Raw genomic sequence first — 17,329 nt, 5'->3', positions numbered from 1 at the left:
TCTCACGACCCAGTGAAATCTATATGAAAGCTATCAGTACGTGGGCTTAGCACATTATGAGGAGTTTCGACAGATAGAGTACATGAACTTCAGGATTGTCAACAAATCCTGAAGTCAACAAAAGATGTCTGACGCCCTCGAGAGAGACCGCCAACGAGATTTACGCCGCACAAATGGAGCGGCTGACAACTCATGCTGGATACGGTTCGAGGACCTCGCAAACGTCATCCACGAATCTTGCGGACATTTTGGATGACGACTGCGGTGGAATGAAAAAAGATGCCGGGGTGAAGACTCAGTGAAAACGAACTCAAGTAATGATAATCCTAGATAATCGAGTTTTCCGAGCTTAATAAACTGGTATTAAACTTGTCCAGGAGGATAAAAACAGTAACTGCCTAGAATGACTAGCGCCGTACGTCAGCGCGCAGGCCACACACGTGTTTATTACCATAAAGCTATTCGTAATTGGTGTCAACCGCACTGGCGCCTCTCAAGATGAATGTTTAGTACCAGAGGCGCCATACCTCTTTTTTTTTGAAATGGGAACGCTGCATAATTGTTAATTGCAAGTAGTGCAATTCAAGTATAATGAACTGTTTTCTGCTTGCTACTCAAACACTTTTTTTTTGCTAGAATTTGCTTATTATATTTCTATTGAAACTGCAAAAATTTCTTCAATTATCATCTCTCATCAAAAACTGATGGCAAAATGCAAATATATGCATACCTTTTGCGTATTCTATGTGTAGAAAAGCTTCGAAGGCATGGGAGAGAGTCGATGCTACTTCTGGTGAATTAAATATAATAAATAAATGTAAATAGATATAACAATATAAATAATAATAAATTAAATTTGTGGATAGTTGGATGTACAAATATTATGTGATCTCTTTTTTTCTTTTGAAGCGGAAAAGTTTAATAATAGTTCGTATTCATTATCGTCCACGTTTGGTTTCTATCGATGCAGGAGTTTTTGTTAAAAACCTACGTCTAGGTGTAGAGTTGGATATCATTCGAGGAGTAAGTAATTAAATATTTGGATGATGATTACCGTCCAATAAGGTGGATGGGACTCACATTTGACATTTGACAAGCGTGACGTTTCAAACAAAAGAGCAAGCAACGGCAAATAAAAAGATCTGTATAAAATAAAGAAATTCACTAAGAACTTATAGGCAGAAACTGAGCGTACTTGTTCACCATAGAAAGCATTCGTACTGTTGCACTCCTTTTTTGAATGAATGCTCCAGATAGATCGTTGCGATATCTGAAAATCTATGGAGATAGAAATACAGAGACAATTGCTGAGAATTTTAGATCTAGTTTTTATCTCTACGCAACAGATCAATGTGACAGCAAAAATAAGTGGATCTAAATTCTAGAACGTTCTTATTCATCAAAGTTTGGTCATCAAACAAGAATAAAAAAAGAACGATCGTTATCAGCAGCAGCAGGTTTTTGCTAGAAATATACGATTCCGTGGTCACAGTAAGAAATGAACTTTGAATTAACATTTGAGAAGACATTGTTAGAGAAGAAGAAGGGGATCATGCGATGAAATGACTTGTTATGGAAGTATGTATGTGTGAATTTTTTGAAGAATCTGAATGAAAGAGGAGAAGAAGAAGAAGAAGTTACACAGTAGACATCCCTTTATAGCCAGGTCGGTTCAGTATGGATAAAAAGGATTCCAGCAAGTCTGCCATCTTTATAAAAAAAAAAAGGCCAAACAAAAGCTACTAAAGGCTCTCGCTTGGTTTTCTTTCCTCCCAGGAGAAGAAACAACACAGTGCTCATTCGTTATTGCGTGATCCCTTAAGAGCGAAATCTTCATAGTCGACTTTCTTATTTGTTCAGCAGCAGCATTACAGCAGGTTCTCGTATACGTGCTCTTAACCTCGTCGCAAAATGACGGATACCCTTACATTCTGTGTAACTAATGCATACGGAAACAAGTGTATAGATGATTGTTTACCAGAAATGGGCAAACTGACAAGGGGAATTTTGGATGAAGTATAGAGCAAAGTCACCTTGTCCCCAATTCAAAGCTTCCGAAATAGGCCTTGGCACAGAATTCCTTAAGTATTATTCTAGTTTAATAATATCCTCTCTCAAGTCACCTCAAGAACTTTTTACGAGATCATCCGGCCGAAAGGGCCTTTAATCGAACCAAATGGTTACAAGTCCAAGGTGACGACATTTGATGAAACCGCTGGAGGTAGGAAGCTATTACAATGCTAAATGAAGTACTATATTGCATAAATCAGGTCTACTGGTAAATGTGGCAACTTCAACTTTTCCTCATTGAAGAACTACTCTATTTTTGAAAGTTTTTGAACATCTTCCTTCTTTTCACTATCTCCTTGTTTTCTTCTAAGAGTCCAACAAACTTCTACAGAACATTTTCCTTTGACCTAAGGCTCACTCTGATGTCTTCTAAGCCGTCATTCCAAGATCGCTTACATGTTATAGAAAAAGCTAGTCCTGAACGCCCTAACTCTTTTATGTCCTCATTTTTGGGAGATTTCGTTGATCAAACAATTATGGAAAAAATCTCGGAATTTCTTCATATCCAGATGTTGGCATAAATTTAAGAAAGCGATCCATTCTTTTGTGTTTAAAAAGCAACAACATTTTCTCCGAGGGTTGTTGGACCTGTAATCGATAAGGGTCATAGGATAATACGCAAATAGAAACTTTTCGTTTTCTGGCACAGCGCAGGCAAGGATAACTGTCAACGAGATAAGGTAACGATATTGGGCTGTTTGACCTAACTCCATAGTTTTGCTGTGCCCCGGTTTTTTTGCATGTACTAACACCAAATGACGTTGAACAAATTTGTACATCCAGTCAGATCTGAGGTAGTGCCTTAGCTTACTTACTTACTTAGATACTTAGATGGCCCGTTTTCACCGGACGTGCGGGCCCCAGCATCTCTTCCCCTCGCTTCGTTCCCTCGCCATTGTCATCCGAGATGTTCTCAAGTTTCTTGAGTGACATTGACGAGGTCCTTGAGCGGTATCCAGCTGAGCTCTCAGCTGGTCCATCCGTGTTGCGAACACGTCACCCCATCTCGTTGGTGGTCTACCTCGAGGGCGTTTAGCATCTCTTGGGGTCCACTCTAGCGTTCTTTTAGTCCATCTATCGTCGATTCTTCTCATGATGTGACCGGCCCATCTATGTCTATGTGTGCGCCGGTTAAACTTCAGAAGACATCTCTCAAGGGCTCTGTGGATAGTAAGTAGCTTCCTAGACGTGGCAGTGGTGTCTGCCCACGTCTCCGCTGCGTAACAGAGCGCTGGAAGGACTGTCGAGTTGAACAGATGGGTACGAAGATCTTGGTCCGTCAGTTGGTCTTTAGCTTCCCTGACGGCTGTGAATGCTGCCTATGCTGCCCTCATTCTTCTGTTCAGTTCTTCCTTCAAGTCGTTTTCCATGTTCATAGAACGTCCGAGGTATACGTATGACGAAGTTTCCACGATTTGGGAGCCTCCAAGTTGTACTCCTCCGTCCTCGCAATCGGCGTTCATCATGAACTGAGTCTTCTTTCTTTTTATTCGCAGTCCTATTCTCTTCCCTGTTTCGTTCAATTCGTTGAGCATCGTTTCTGCTTCATTGGTACTGCTCGAAAAGAGAACGATGTCGTCCGCGAAGCAAATGTTGGAGAGAATGATGCTGAGAATCATGCTCTTGATATCGACTCGTACTTCCGAAGGGAGAATCCGTGGTGGAGCATCACCAGTGGGGATGACCTGGCTTGACACAGGAGTTGGTGAACGGAAAAGGTTCGAATAGAACCTCTCCGTAATGATTTCCATCTCACGACGAGAAGACGTGCGAGTCCCGTCTTCGATCAGCAAGATTGCTAGAACATTATATTCGCAGAGATCCCTGCGGCACTTCTTTAGATTCGTTTTTCTTTGTGCTGCTTCCAGAATCCTTTTCTGCCTGTATTTCAAAAGATCCTCTTGCAAAGCTTCTCTGCAGCTATTGTTTGGTGCTAACCGCTCAATGTGCGATGCATTCGGATCAAGCCTCAAAGCCCTTCTTCTTTCCAACAATTCCTTGGTGGTCTTTGAAATTCGATCCAAGTTTGTCGTACGCTGCTTCGAGGCACGCTCAGCACAGGCTCGGAATCCTCTGAGCAGCACCTCGTAGTCCACGTTTGAGTCCTCCTCGATGTGCCAGTCACCTTGGGATAAGGAGTCCTACGCAATCGTCGTAGATGACTTCTTTTCTCCTTCGTTACCGTCAGCAGATGTCCTTTTAAATCGTGTGACTAAGTCGTATTTTTGCACGAAGGAGACGGTGATCAGAACCACTACAAAAGGATGGTACTACTGAGACGTCAAGATCGACCACATACTCACCACCTCCGCTTGGTGAGTATGTGGTCGATCTCCGCACGAATCGCGCCATTGGGCGATTCCCATGTCCACCGACGATGATCTTTTTTCATGAAAAGAAAGTTCCTACGAAAGAGGCCAGCGGCGGACAACAACCCGGCGAAACGATTACATTTTCATTCCGGTCCCCTAGTCCAGGTCTTCCAATCCTGTATTCCTGTTCAGTGGCCTTTTCTAGTTTTGCGTTGAAGCCTCCGACAACGAATTTGTAGAAGGACTTCCAGTTGCGGATTACCTCCTTCAGCTCCTCGTCCAATTCGGATTCATCAGCTGCTGATGTTGATGGTACAGATATGTTTTTGGCACAGAGGGCGGAGGCGAAGAATGGCCAGACGAGGTGACAGTATCTCGTGAAGATCGACAAGGTGGACTACAAATTCATGCACGACAAAACCAACACCGCCTACATTTCGCGACGGAACTTTCTCTCTACGAATGACGAGTGTACCGTCATTCATCTGTCGTACGTCGCTGTTCTGCACTTGGTCTACTGCAGAGCAATTACGTGAAATTTGATACGCTCATGCAGATCAGCGTCTGTGGATACTGCTCCCGCGTAGTAAGTACACAGTCTGAGACAGTCTCCATGGCGAGCCGTGCATGTGTCGCCTTGTTCCAGAATCAATCACGTCCTGGGCAACCTGAGATTTGATTTCTCCCTCACCGGTCTCCCTCCGACGTCTGAGCCGGCAGGGCCCAGTGTGCAGGGTACTGAGGTAATGAGTAGTGGGCAGCGCTGGAGTGGCATAAAGACTCTCCCAAGCTAAGCAGCCCTGCGAGCTTAGCTTTCACCACACATCGCCGCCCAACCTATGTGGATCAGGGAGCCACCTTGCGACATTTTGCCAAGACGGTGATGAATCTTAACAGTGGTTTACTCTTAGTTAGGCTTTCGATTCCGAGAAGTCGAAATGTCGGATTAGTCGAACTCCTTCTCAGCTTTGGAGGCCCTGCCGAAGGATGAACCTTCGCTGTACATCGCAGGTCGACGCCCACAGTCACCTCCACGCCACTATGAGGCGGTAAATCGTTGTGGAGGGTAGGATGAAGTAGCACTAATGGGAATATGGATAATTTCTGTTTCTTTAATGTCCACGAACATCAGTGCATCAGAAGAGCAGAAAATTTTTATGCCATATCTGCGGCTGAATATCAGCAGCCATATGTTTTTAGCTATAACAAAATCGAGACAATAAGAGCAACAGCTGCTGTCCAGTTAATCATAATATTCAATATGAGTGGCGAAACTCTCGCATCTGTTTCTAATTTTTAGCAGGACGCTGAAATCAATTGCGGTTGAGCATGCGTATAGCTACTGATCATAGAAATAAGAGGTATAAAGCAGATAAAAAAGCTGCCCTTTTTTGGCAACATAATAACGTCAGTTCTTTGCCTTTCGCTTATTTTGTTCTGCTGGTGTATGAATGCTGGTGCGTTGCAAATAAAAGACACGACGTTTGCAGCACAATAAAAAATTGTGTGCAATTTGGATACTTATTCTTAACCAAATCACTTACCTAAGTGGATAATCGTATTCGGGCAGGCAAACAAGCCCGGGTTGACCATATATCTAGTAAAAATCCGTCGTCGGATAACCGTAACACTTCGTCAATGTACTTATTCTGTTCTAACATCGGAAATGTTTACTTGGCATGCCCTTGTCTCCGAAATTGACCTACTGCTTCATCGTGTTTGCGTCAAGAAATGTGTCGCTTTCTGTAAATTTCGGCCCTTAATTAAACATTTCGTGGATAACTGCAGCACTACTCGCTCTTATTCTAGAAATAAAAACATTGACAGTAACATTGGTAGCCAACCTAGTAGATGCGCACGTGAAAAGTATCCACGCCAGATCGTAACGCTTTCATTATGGGGCAGATGCTGTATGAACAACATGAAGAAAATGAAAATTCTAGAAATAGCATGTGTTCGGCGTCAAAAACTGGTGATCACTAGGAGAACGCCAATCGTTAATTACACTCTTGTCTTTTCCGAGTTTCCTTAACTATTCAGATATCTCTCGGAAAGCGTTAACCTTCTCTTTCTAAGTGCAGAAAGCTACCAAAAAGACTTGATTCTTAGTTTCAACCTCTACACAGGAAGAACAGAAAAATTGCATTAATGATTTCAAAGGAAAACTACTATTTGAGTTAACTGACTTGAATGGCGTGCTGGTGTTACAATCTAACGCAGCGGAGTCGGTTTTCTGTAGCCGTGCAAGATGTCTTTCACGTGTAATCCGCTGGTACACCATATCCACTTCTGAGTAGAATTCTTCCTCATGGCAGATTTTTGGACCGAAAGCAGTCCAACAGTCACGTAATCAATTTTCTCTACGTGCGGTTAACTTTCTACATCACCATCGATGGCGTTCTTTAAGTCTCCGATCCGTACACTATGATAGGGTGAATCGCGGATGGGTGGACTACAGCTTGAATTGGTTGGTGATGGGGATCGACCGCAGGCCCTTGTTTAATGAATTGAATTTGGCTTTGATTGTGGATTGATTTTGTGTAAACTTCCGCAAAAGGTCGAGAAGATTGTGCATATCTATGTTTCAGGACGACACATCTCGGCGAAAATGCGGGCGATCGCGTCAGGCGATAATATCTGCTCGCCGATCAAATCAAGTAAGTCAGCGTCATGTTGGGTTTATTGCAGATTTAGTCTCCTCTCAAGCACACTCCACTTCTTTCTAGAACTCTAATAACCTTCCTTCACAGCAGAAAAACACCATGAATGTACCGAAATAAATGTGGGCAACAGTTCGACGAGCAACAACTGCGGAACTGAATAGCTGAGCGATTAATAGGGGCTTCTGCGCAACCCGATTCAAGAGTCAAAAGTTTTGTTGGATGTTGTTGGTCAAACGTTTTGAAATCTGGTGCAATTGTGTAGTACTGCATGTAACTATATACAGTCGGCGTGAAACCCATTGCAACATGACGACGCAGAACGTCCTCAGCAAAGATATACAAAAAATCCGAATTTAGAGTGTGCGCAAAACTCAGAACTCTTTTCTTTTTGGTTTAAATGTCTTCACTATTTTCTTCTATCACAGTGCATGAATAGGCGTAAACGGATTTTCAGAGTCCTATATTGTTTGTTTCATCCTTTGTTCCGCCGTAGTAAGGTACCTCTGAGATTTCAGCTTGTATGGATTGAATTTCTGTCCCTTTTTTGTGCAAGTGTGGGTGATTAACACTTGCTGTAATCAGCATAGCGCCGTCGGTAAGAGGTTCCGCGGTCTGTACGATCTATTGGAGGTTCGAATCCGCCCTAGCGCTCAACAAGCCTTTCATCCCTCCGGTGTCGATAAATTGGTACCAGACTTGTCTGGGAGCATAAGAACACTGACATGACACATCGGCTGGCCCACACAAGTAATTGTATGTGCTAGTTACACGTTCGTAAACCTCAAAGGATTCTGCATTGAAGTGAACGTGATGTCGCATCCCAAGCGGATCGATTAACATCAGATACTTTAGCCTTTATCATTTTACAATCGGAATCATAATAAAATCTCAAAAGTCGTTCTGAAAAAGGCCAATTGCGCACAGTTATACAAAAAGAAGGTCAAAAATCCTATTCATGCAAATCGAAGTCTTTGAGGAGATGCTTGAGTAAGGAGAAACTTTCAAACTAGTGCAAAAGAGTCTTTGGGACAAAAATGGAAAGCAGGGCAGTATGAAAAACAGAAGTGAAGTCTCTGAAACTATGACCAGAGAGGAATTCAAGGAGCAAAATAAACTATGGACGAAGTGAAAAGGACTTAATAAGGACAATGTAGTTATATTCGTCACTACTATATGGAGAAACAATTTCACAAAAAAGCAAAGAAAAAAGATAAGGGGAGATCTCCGTATACTTTAGAAGGAGCTCCAGCGCAAGCTTTTACCGAAGTCGTGGTTCATCATCATGTTACAGAAGGATTTAAGAAGACTGTCGACTTGAAGTTGCGAAGTAGGGCAAGTGGTTTCCGCGCCATGACAGCCGATCCTATAGCTGCTCTATGGAAATGCTATGAGCTTTATAATCGGTAGGTTGTGAAACATCTCAGACTAACTGGACTGGCTTGCATACAAAAAAAAATACTACAAACTGTGTGCCCGCAGTACTCAAGAAAGAGTGCCAAGAAGAACAAGTGCAGTTATTTATTTGACCTTCATGAAATATCATTTCAGAACCAATTGAAAAAGTTGGATAATCCGAAGATTTGACGGATTGTACGGTGATTAGTTTCTGCCTCCTTTAATCTTTGCACATGTCTCGCAACAAACCATTCGAATAGCAAATGTGCAATGGCTTACTCTGCGCACTCTTTTGTTGCAGAACTTGGGGTGTTCATCATAGCAAGCTAAAATTTTCAGATATCCCTTTCGGGAAAGAACTATCGTAGAGCTGACTCAATCGCCCACTTATTGGTATCCTTGTACCAACAGTTGGTGCACTAGTTGAACTTGGTGCTCTAGTTGGCGGCGTTGGTTTAATCTCGTCAGTGCCTTCGTCGCTAGTCTGGCCCATACACTTCTTACACTGATATATCTCGCAGATCTTGCGATAGTCGCTGGAAGAAGCATCATCTTGGTTGCCGATCACGTCCTGTAATTGTTAAAGGTTCCAATTGAATTTATCTGTGAGGTTTGAACATTGTAAAGGTCTTTGAACATTCTTAAAAAATATTGAAGTGGTTTGAAATTAGCCGTACAAGAAGGATATGTCCGGCCATGATTACTCCGTGTACGAGTTATCAGCCGTCTCAATTTTTGTAACATAATGTTTGAAAGGGATAGGCAGAGTTCATTGTGTTGTTCCGTTTCACGAACTTGAATGTGTGTGTATTAAATATTTGCACTGTTTTTGAAATCTCCTCTTTGAAATGCAGAAAAATTACGAAAATTAATAACAAATTAGATGAAAAATTTACATTTGAGTATATGTATGTGAACCTGTACTTCTTCTAACCACGAACCTGATAGCTAGGATCGAGCGTCTCCATACTTATTGTTCCTGGCTTCGCAAAAAAAGTTTTACCATAGTGCATAATCGATTTGTAGTCGTATGGGATACCGTATGTAGTTGCCTGGTATGGTGATACTTTGGAGAATTGACTCCAATAACCTAGGGTAGTTTCAAGTAAAGTGGTTTCGCAAGTCCAGATTCGCAGATATAAGTCAAAATCAATAACGTATCGATCCCCTTGGGATGCGCGGACGCGTTTTACTGCAATTGGTAATCGCTGAGGTTTTGGAACGCTTGTTGGCTTATTATACAATGACTTGCGTTGACCAGCCAATAAATAAGGCAGTGTTTTTATCTTCCTAGACAAGTCTGGTACCAATTTATTGGCCCCGGAGGGATGAAAGGTTTGGTTCGCACCAGAGAGATTTCGAACCATCGACAGTGTAGTTACAGTGGACCTCTGCGCCACACCCACCCCGTCAGCAAATAACATGAAACAAAATATTTGAAGTGTGCTTTGGAAAATTTACTGATTAGTTTACCTTCTTTAATGTTCTCATAATGCACTTTGACATAATTGTCGCGATCGTAACGCTCGTGCTCGTGCCATAGCCCTACTACGTGCATCAATTCATGCAGAACAACTTTGGTCACCAGGCATCTAGAAAAGATTAGTTGACATTCGTGAATGCGAATCCGAATATCAATTCCAGTAAAACGTACGATCTTTCATCGTTGTGTTCTAGCATTAATGAGCTTCTGCCTCTCATACGACCAACAGTTGCAAAGCACCTTTAAAAAAAATGTTGCGAGTGCGACTATGCATGACTTCATTACTTTCGTAAGAAAAGTTCACTCCAGTTCAAAACTTGTGTCTAGTCCACAAGATGACTTACGCGAACGTGCTTTACTGCAATTCGTAGTCGTTGACGTTTTGAGGCGCATGATAGTTTATGTAATGATTTGTGGCCTTTTTTGGTGTTTCTATCCTCCCAAACAACACTGGTACCAGTTTAAATGGATGCACTCGTGCGGTTTCGAACTATCAACCTATCCTAGATTCACAGCGAAATCTCTTACCATCTGCACTTTTTTTGGTCTCATGAACTATTTGGCATAAAGGGCTAAGAGAAATGAACAAAGCCACTGTCCTTAAATATGGAATGCTTACTCTTGTGGTTCAAGTAATCCATTTTGGTGTAAAGGTTCAATAATCTGTCCTCTTTCTCTGTTTTCCGATGATGCTTTCTTATGTTCTTTTTTTCGAAACATTTTGACCTGTTAAGTGATAAAATAAAAGTGGCAGTTTTTTTTCAGGATTATTATTCCTAGGAAAACCATTTTCTTCAGAGTAGAAAGCGGACAAATGCAAAGTGATAAGGAACAAGATTGGGAGAAGTTATTCACCCGCCTCTGTTCTGATTTAGAATTGCGACGTAATTCCATTCATTCTCTCTGATCTTGAAACGAATGCATGTGTTGTCCTCTATGCGTCTCATAGCTACAGCAATAGTCCTCTTTTGCGATGCGTCTAAAAAACTGCTGTTCATGTGGGAACCTAATGCTTAACTTGATTAAAAGTACCGAAATGTCCATTGATTTCATACGGTATTACAATATTTCCATTGGGATCTTGCTCATCCCACTTTAAGAAGGAGTTCTTGTGGAGGGCGTTGAACATTTTGCTGAACTTATGGATATGGCAGTGGGGAAATTGTTCATCTTGTAGCTTGTTTTTTAATTTCGTTATTGTCTCTCCGTTGCTTTGCAAATTGTACGAAATGATTGTAAAGTTACCTCCTACTGCACAATTTATAAGTGAGTGAGTGATAAGTGAATGTTCTGCAAGGAACCAGAGGGCAAGGAATGTTGGAAGTGAAAAAAATAGATATTTTAAATGATAATATCTTGCCACGTTCATTTTCCTCCACACCATCTGGGGAAAGATATGAACATCTCATACTAGAGGTACTTCCTTTCCGAGGTCCGACATGCCATCATATCGGCGAAGAATCCTACCTCACCCGGTTCCGACAGAATTAGATCAAAACATATAAAGAACTTACCGTCAGTCTTCATCAACACACTGGGAAGACTCTTCTCTCGTTATCTGCCGGAATGCAAGGTTTTTAAGCAATTAAAAAACAAGACTGTGCTGTTGTATAAGAACAGAGACCCACAAGACATCGGCAACTATCGCCCATTCTGCCTACTGTTTGTCATCTACAAGCTCTCCACAAGAGTGATTATAAACAGGGTAGGAAAAACATAAAATGAAAGACCAAATTGGGTTTTGATGTTTTGAAAAGGTCTCGGTACAGTTGACCACATACGCAGTGTTTCAAAACTCGCAAAAATATCGCGAGAGTAAAAGATGTCGTTGTGTCTCACTTTCACTTTTTTTTTTGGACACCGGTCGAAGATCAGAGACGTTACGCTACTGCATACTCCAAAAGTAAAATTAGGTGTGCCGGACACGTGATACGACAGTCGCTAGGCCAGGGCCATGAGCGACTGCATACCACGCGACATCAAAGGCAGAAATACCACCGACCCCGGTGGTCAGATATGAAGGAAGTCCTCCAAGGACAAATTCGAGTCCTTCGCGAGAAGAGAAGCCAAAGGAGAATCCTTGCGCTTGATCGGTACTTATGGAAGTATCACTGCTGCCCGCTCGAACAAATCAATGAACAACGTGGTCACAAGTGATACAGTTGATAATTGGTTGAATAAACAACGTTTCAGAAATGCGGCTATATTTTTCATCAGTACCCTGATGATTTCTTTGGCAGTTTACAGCAACGACAACAAGAAGGTGTACCGCAAACGCACACATGATTCACCGCCACCAGTCCATTTATGGACAAAGCTAACGCGTGGATTAAACAGTGTCGGTTGGAAAAGGCTTTGTTGATGTGAGGAGAAAATTAGAAATTTGGTGAATTAACGTTGCTTAAGGAATTCCAATAGAATATTGATAGATATTTCGCTATAGGATCGGAGAAAATTTGAGATTAGGATCTTCAAATAAGTAAGTGAGGAACGCTCGTGGTTAGTTCAAAAGTACCACGGTGGAAAAGCACAACTCCCTCATATGCCCAGAAAATTTAGACAGTAGACACCTAAAACGACGTGTTTGGAAAGATAGCGTGCGAACCGATGATAGTGCTCTATGCTCCTTCAAATTCCTATAGTTGAAACTGCTGCGGATAACGAGGAACCACTGACCGAGTCGGATGTTCTGTTGTGTATCCAAAAGATGAAAATGGAAAATCTGGTGGAGACGACTGGATTAGCGAGCTGAATGCTGAAACAGCATTACTCCATCTGGGATTTATGAAACGACAAAGGCCGTCCATCTAATATGGATAGACGAAAGGATATCTGATTCGTGGATACATGCTAACATAGTTCTCCGCTAGAAGCTATACGTCAAGGACCCTAGAAATTATCAAGAAATCTCCTTGTTGCGTGTTATGTACATGGTTTTGAAACGGATTATCCTGGGCCAACTTATATACCAACCAACATTATCCTGGACCATCGCGAAAAAAACAACGCGCGACGAGCAAGCTAGCTTTCGTCCTCGACTGAGGAGGTGTCCATCGTTAGGAGAGTGATCGAAATCTGACAGCAGTACTCGAAGCCAATGCAATTAGCCTTTCTGGACTTTGAAGCCCCTTTCGACTATCCTCATCGAGGCAGCCTTCTCTACGCTCTCCGCGCCGATGGAGTCCCAGGAGAGTTCCTTGTAATTTTCCTCTAATTGATGACATAAATCAACGAGCAACTGCTGCAGTTCGAACATCACCCGAACATACAACACCATTCGAGGTGGTAACTGGAGTAAGAGAAGAGGCAGTGGCAGGACTCCTCCTGTTCTACTTCGCTCTCGACGACATCATGCGAAGAACAGTCGATCAATGTCCTGCCGACGTCGTCTTAGCACCATCAGTCGTTTTCGTACTATATATATATATATATATATATATATATATATATATATATATATATATATATATAGTTGATTTCGCGGAAAACAATACGAAACTTCAACTTGCTGTCAACCCTGTGTCGAACCTGGCTGTAGCCTATGGAGTATGTCCGTGCCATGATAAATGCGAGCAGATGTCGATCTCTTCGAGACCTCGAAAGGGAATCAGCCAGTTGAACTCGTCAATGGGTTCTGTTACTTGAGCTGTATGCTCAAAAAAATCGGCGGTTGACACGGCGGTGGAAGATATAAACATCTTTCACCGCTATCGAAAGTGGCTGCAGAAAATCGTCTTCGCTTGTTTGGTCATAAATTAAAGAGACCTGCAGATCACCATGTCCAACGAGTTCTGAGAAGTTTGTCAGATTCAAGGAGGCCATCTTGCCGAAAACGAAAGTTCCGGACTGAGGTGATGGAAGAGGACCTGAGGACACTCGGTGTAGATAGTGATTGCAGGCTAGACGTAAGGTTTCGCAGAATATGGAATAGCGACGAATGGATTGATTCCGTGCAGTATGTTGAAGGACGACAAACCTCGGCGAAGATGCGGGTAATCGCGTTAAGCGATGTCATCAGCCCGCCGATAAAGTCAAGTAAGTCTAGTAATGTTATGTTAACGAATTATTATCTTCTCGCTTGTGATGAGGAGATCCTAATTCTCAACTTCCAAAGCTTTCCCGAAAGCTGCATTTTGCAAAGTTCTTCGTATTCGTTATGCTAGGTTCAGGTAATATGTAACCATCGCATTTTAGAACTAGATGTGTAGCGACGTGCCCAATCCACATATCAGTTTTTGTCTTTCCACTGAACAATTGACATGGAACACAAACGTGATCGAGCAACACCATCATCATTCTGAATATGGTTATGGTGCTACGTCAAATCACGTAAACTGCTGACAACTATTTAAGCTGCTGCCTACAGGCGTGTATGCAGTTTTTGAAGGACGATCAGAGAGATTTGGTGAGGATGACTGCAGGCGAGTAGGAATACAGAGGCTTTATGTGGGTGCACGTGCTAACACTGGCATGAAGTGATTCACAACGTCTCATTTGCTTTACAACAAAACCGCTTGGAATAATTGAGCAGTGCTGGAGCACAATAATCCCGTTTATGCTAATTTCTGGAGTTATCACACCAACCCCGGCAGTGGAATCCTTCTTAGAGTTACGTTTTGCCGATGCATCAATTCTACGCCGTTGTTCTCGTTCAAAGCCATTCGACCAATTAGCGGCACCTGCGCACCATCTCGATGCCATGGGATCCATCACATCATATTTTACCGCTTTGCGGCGCAATCGCATTAAATCGACGCTCCCGTCTTACCCCACTCTGAATTTCGTTTCCCACGCAGACATACACACATGACAGACGACGCCTGACGTTTTATAGCATAATGCTTCACTCATGGCGCACAAATGAGCGACAAAAATAAAGTTTGAGAAGACTCTGCGAAATGCAAATAGTGACTTTGGAAAGCTATTTTATCTTAGTGCAAATAGTATTACTAGCAAATCAAAAGAACAATATTTCAGCCCATAACTATAAAAACGAAATTCACTTTTTTCGCGACCGAATTTCAGTACAAGGTATCAGTAGCGTTTGGATATATGTCTGCAATGCAATACTAAACGTTGAAACGTCCTTCTCATCCAAATCATGTTGTTGATATGTTTGTTCACAAACAGAATAGACAAATAAAAAACTATTGTTGATTGCAGACGATTTTCAAATGTTATCCTTGTTACTTTTGAAAAAGTGTATGCCAACCTTTTCTTATTTCTCATCTGGGGAATATCTGCACCCGCTGGCTGACTGAAAATGTCGATCGGTTTCACCTTAAAACGGTGGTGGAATGATCTCGCTTACGTACGGTTTATCAATGGCGAACAGAATGCTTACCCTTGCCGATACTATTTGAACGGCTATGAGGAAAACTATTAATCGCCCAAACATGAGTACAGGAATCATTCTGAAATATTCAAGGCATGTCTACAAATACTGTTTGGTTTAAAGCTGACGCATCTCCATCACCGCATGTGAAAGTGAAGATACAGTTACATACATAGAATAGTCAAAAATTTCCACTACATGCAAATTTAGCAAAATAACCCAATTTTATTGGATTTTAAGGGATTGATTCTTACTTTGACAGAAAATGTTCTTTTTTGTCACGTAGGAAGTACACCAGGGAATAACCAAATGTTCCCTAACTTAGAAGCTCAGAGAAAAATTCAAAAACGCTGAACGTCCGGCTAAGGCGGGACTTCAGATTTTCTGAGGTGTTTGGCTCAGTCTCCTTGATTGGTCAATGAAAGTTAGCAGTAGTGACATTTTCTGTAAAATTAGAATTATGTATACCAACAACTCATTCTTTTTTTTCAAAAAGGCGAAAGAGTGTTTTTTTTTTCTAAACGCGTCAGCTCTACATTTGGAGAACATCCAAACTTCAGTGTCAAACATTGCTTTCATACCAAAATAATATAAACACAATTTGACAGCATTAATCAAAGCATAGGTTTCCCTCCTGTTTTTCCCCCAACAATTATCACAGAAATACTTTTTAACATAAAATGGCGTGTACGACATCATTGTTCTGATATGGATAGCGTATCAAGTTAGATAATTTACGACTCCTTCGCGCGTCTATTTCCTTCCGTGCAAGGAAATAGTCGCGCGAAGGAGTCGTAGAATTGAAAAGCAACACGGGCAGTGGACATGATATGAAAGAGTTGTAACGCCACATTTAACTTTTTCGACGTCCACACGATGTTACTGCGTGATTATACTGCACAAAAGTACACCATCTCCACGCCATTGGACCTGTCTCACACCATTTTATAGATATCTAACGCTCCAACTCGACGCACCCTTTTCAATCCCTACACGAAACATGCGGACATAGAAAAGAAAGCCTACAACTGCAAGAAATCAAAACCCGTATCTTAAGAGCGGCACTGAAGACCAAACACCCGTCAAACCCCCTTTTTCGAATTTCGTGACACACAAACAAACAAACAAATAAAGACACGGACTAAGCTCGTTATTTTATACCAGTCTGAATGTTCGGCTAAAGCCGTACTCCAGAGTTTTTTGTGGTGTTCTCTTCGCTCGCCTTCACTGATCAATTAATCAAAATTAATCAAAAGTTAATAGTATTGACATTTTCTGTAAAATCAGAATTTTGTTTTTCTAACAATATTTTCTTCTTTATTTTTTTTACTACAAATAAAGGCGAAGGATTCCACAGTTTTCTTTCTAACCGCGTCAGTTCTACATTTAGAGAATATTCAAACTTCAGCTTCAAACACTCCGTCGATGCCAATATAATGTAGGCACAATTTGAAAGCATTACTCGAAATTTGGGTTTTTCTCCTGCAACAGTTATCAAAGAATGATGTGTTTGGCATAAAATGACGGAAAAAACATCATTGTACTGATAACGATAATGTTCCTCGTCAGATCATGTAAACTGTTGTCTACTATTTAAGCAGCCTTTTTCATTCGTGCTTCCACTTTCTGAGGAAGACATTATACCAACCTGAGGCAAATGTGGAAGGAAAAAGACGCCCAGAGGAGAAATAGAGGTGAAAAGCAACGCGCGCACGGCTACGAAACATCCCATTTACCTTTTGCGACATGCACACGAAGTTATTGTTCACCATTTCGATGCGGCGAGACCCGTCGCACCCCCTTCTCTAGGTAACTGGCGCCGACGCATCAATCTGACGACGTTGGACCCGTTGCACCGTTGTTTTTGAATTTCGTGACTGACACATACATACACACAGACACACGTGACAGAATAAGCTCGTTATTATATATATATATATATATATATATATATATATATATACCAGTCTGAACGTCCGGCTAAAGCCGGACTTCAGACTTTCTGTGGAGTTTGCTTCGCTCGCCTTCACTGATGAATGAAAATTAATATTAGCGCCGTTTTCTACGAAAT

At 41.7% G+C, this 17,329-nt stretch overlaps 1 protein-coding gene across 2 annotated transcripts; it reads right to left on the bottom strand.

Moving 5' to 3' along the window:
• Window positions 1-3,389: 3,389 nt before the first annotated feature.
• On the bottom strand, window positions 3,390-15,336 carry RB195_004815 (uncharacterized protein; the record flags this gene model as incomplete). 2 transcript variants are annotated; one of them, XM_064182834.1, is made up of 11 exons in its annotated part: window positions 3,390-4,195; window positions 4,506-4,779; window positions 8,690-8,766; window positions 8,828-9,011; window positions 9,382-9,530; window positions 9,914-10,032; window positions 10,095-10,163; window positions 10,779-10,902; window positions 10,956-11,056; window positions 15,136-15,203; window positions 15,268-15,336. In XM_064182834.1, the coding sequence occupies 11 exons, from the start codon at window positions 15,334-15,336 to the stop codon at window positions 3,390-3,392; spliced, it is 2,040 nt and encodes a 679-aa protein (XP_064034100.1). The 2 variants fall into 2 exon arrangements, with proteins under 2 accessions (XP_064034100.1, XP_064034101.1); XM_064182833.1 differs by having other exon boundaries at window positions 3,390-4,211; window positions 4,645-4,779.
• Between the last annotated feature and the right edge of the window lie 1,993 nt (window positions 15,337-17,329).

The sequence above is a fragment of the Necator americanus genome, chromosome I (assembly GCF_031761385.1).
Source record: "Necator americanus strain Aroian chromosome I, whole genome shotgun sequence".
Lineage (NCBI taxonomy): Eukaryota > Metazoa > Nematoda > Chromadorea > Rhabditida > Ancylostomatidae > Necator > Necator americanus.
This window is presented reverse-complemented; position numbering and strand designations above follow the sequence as displayed.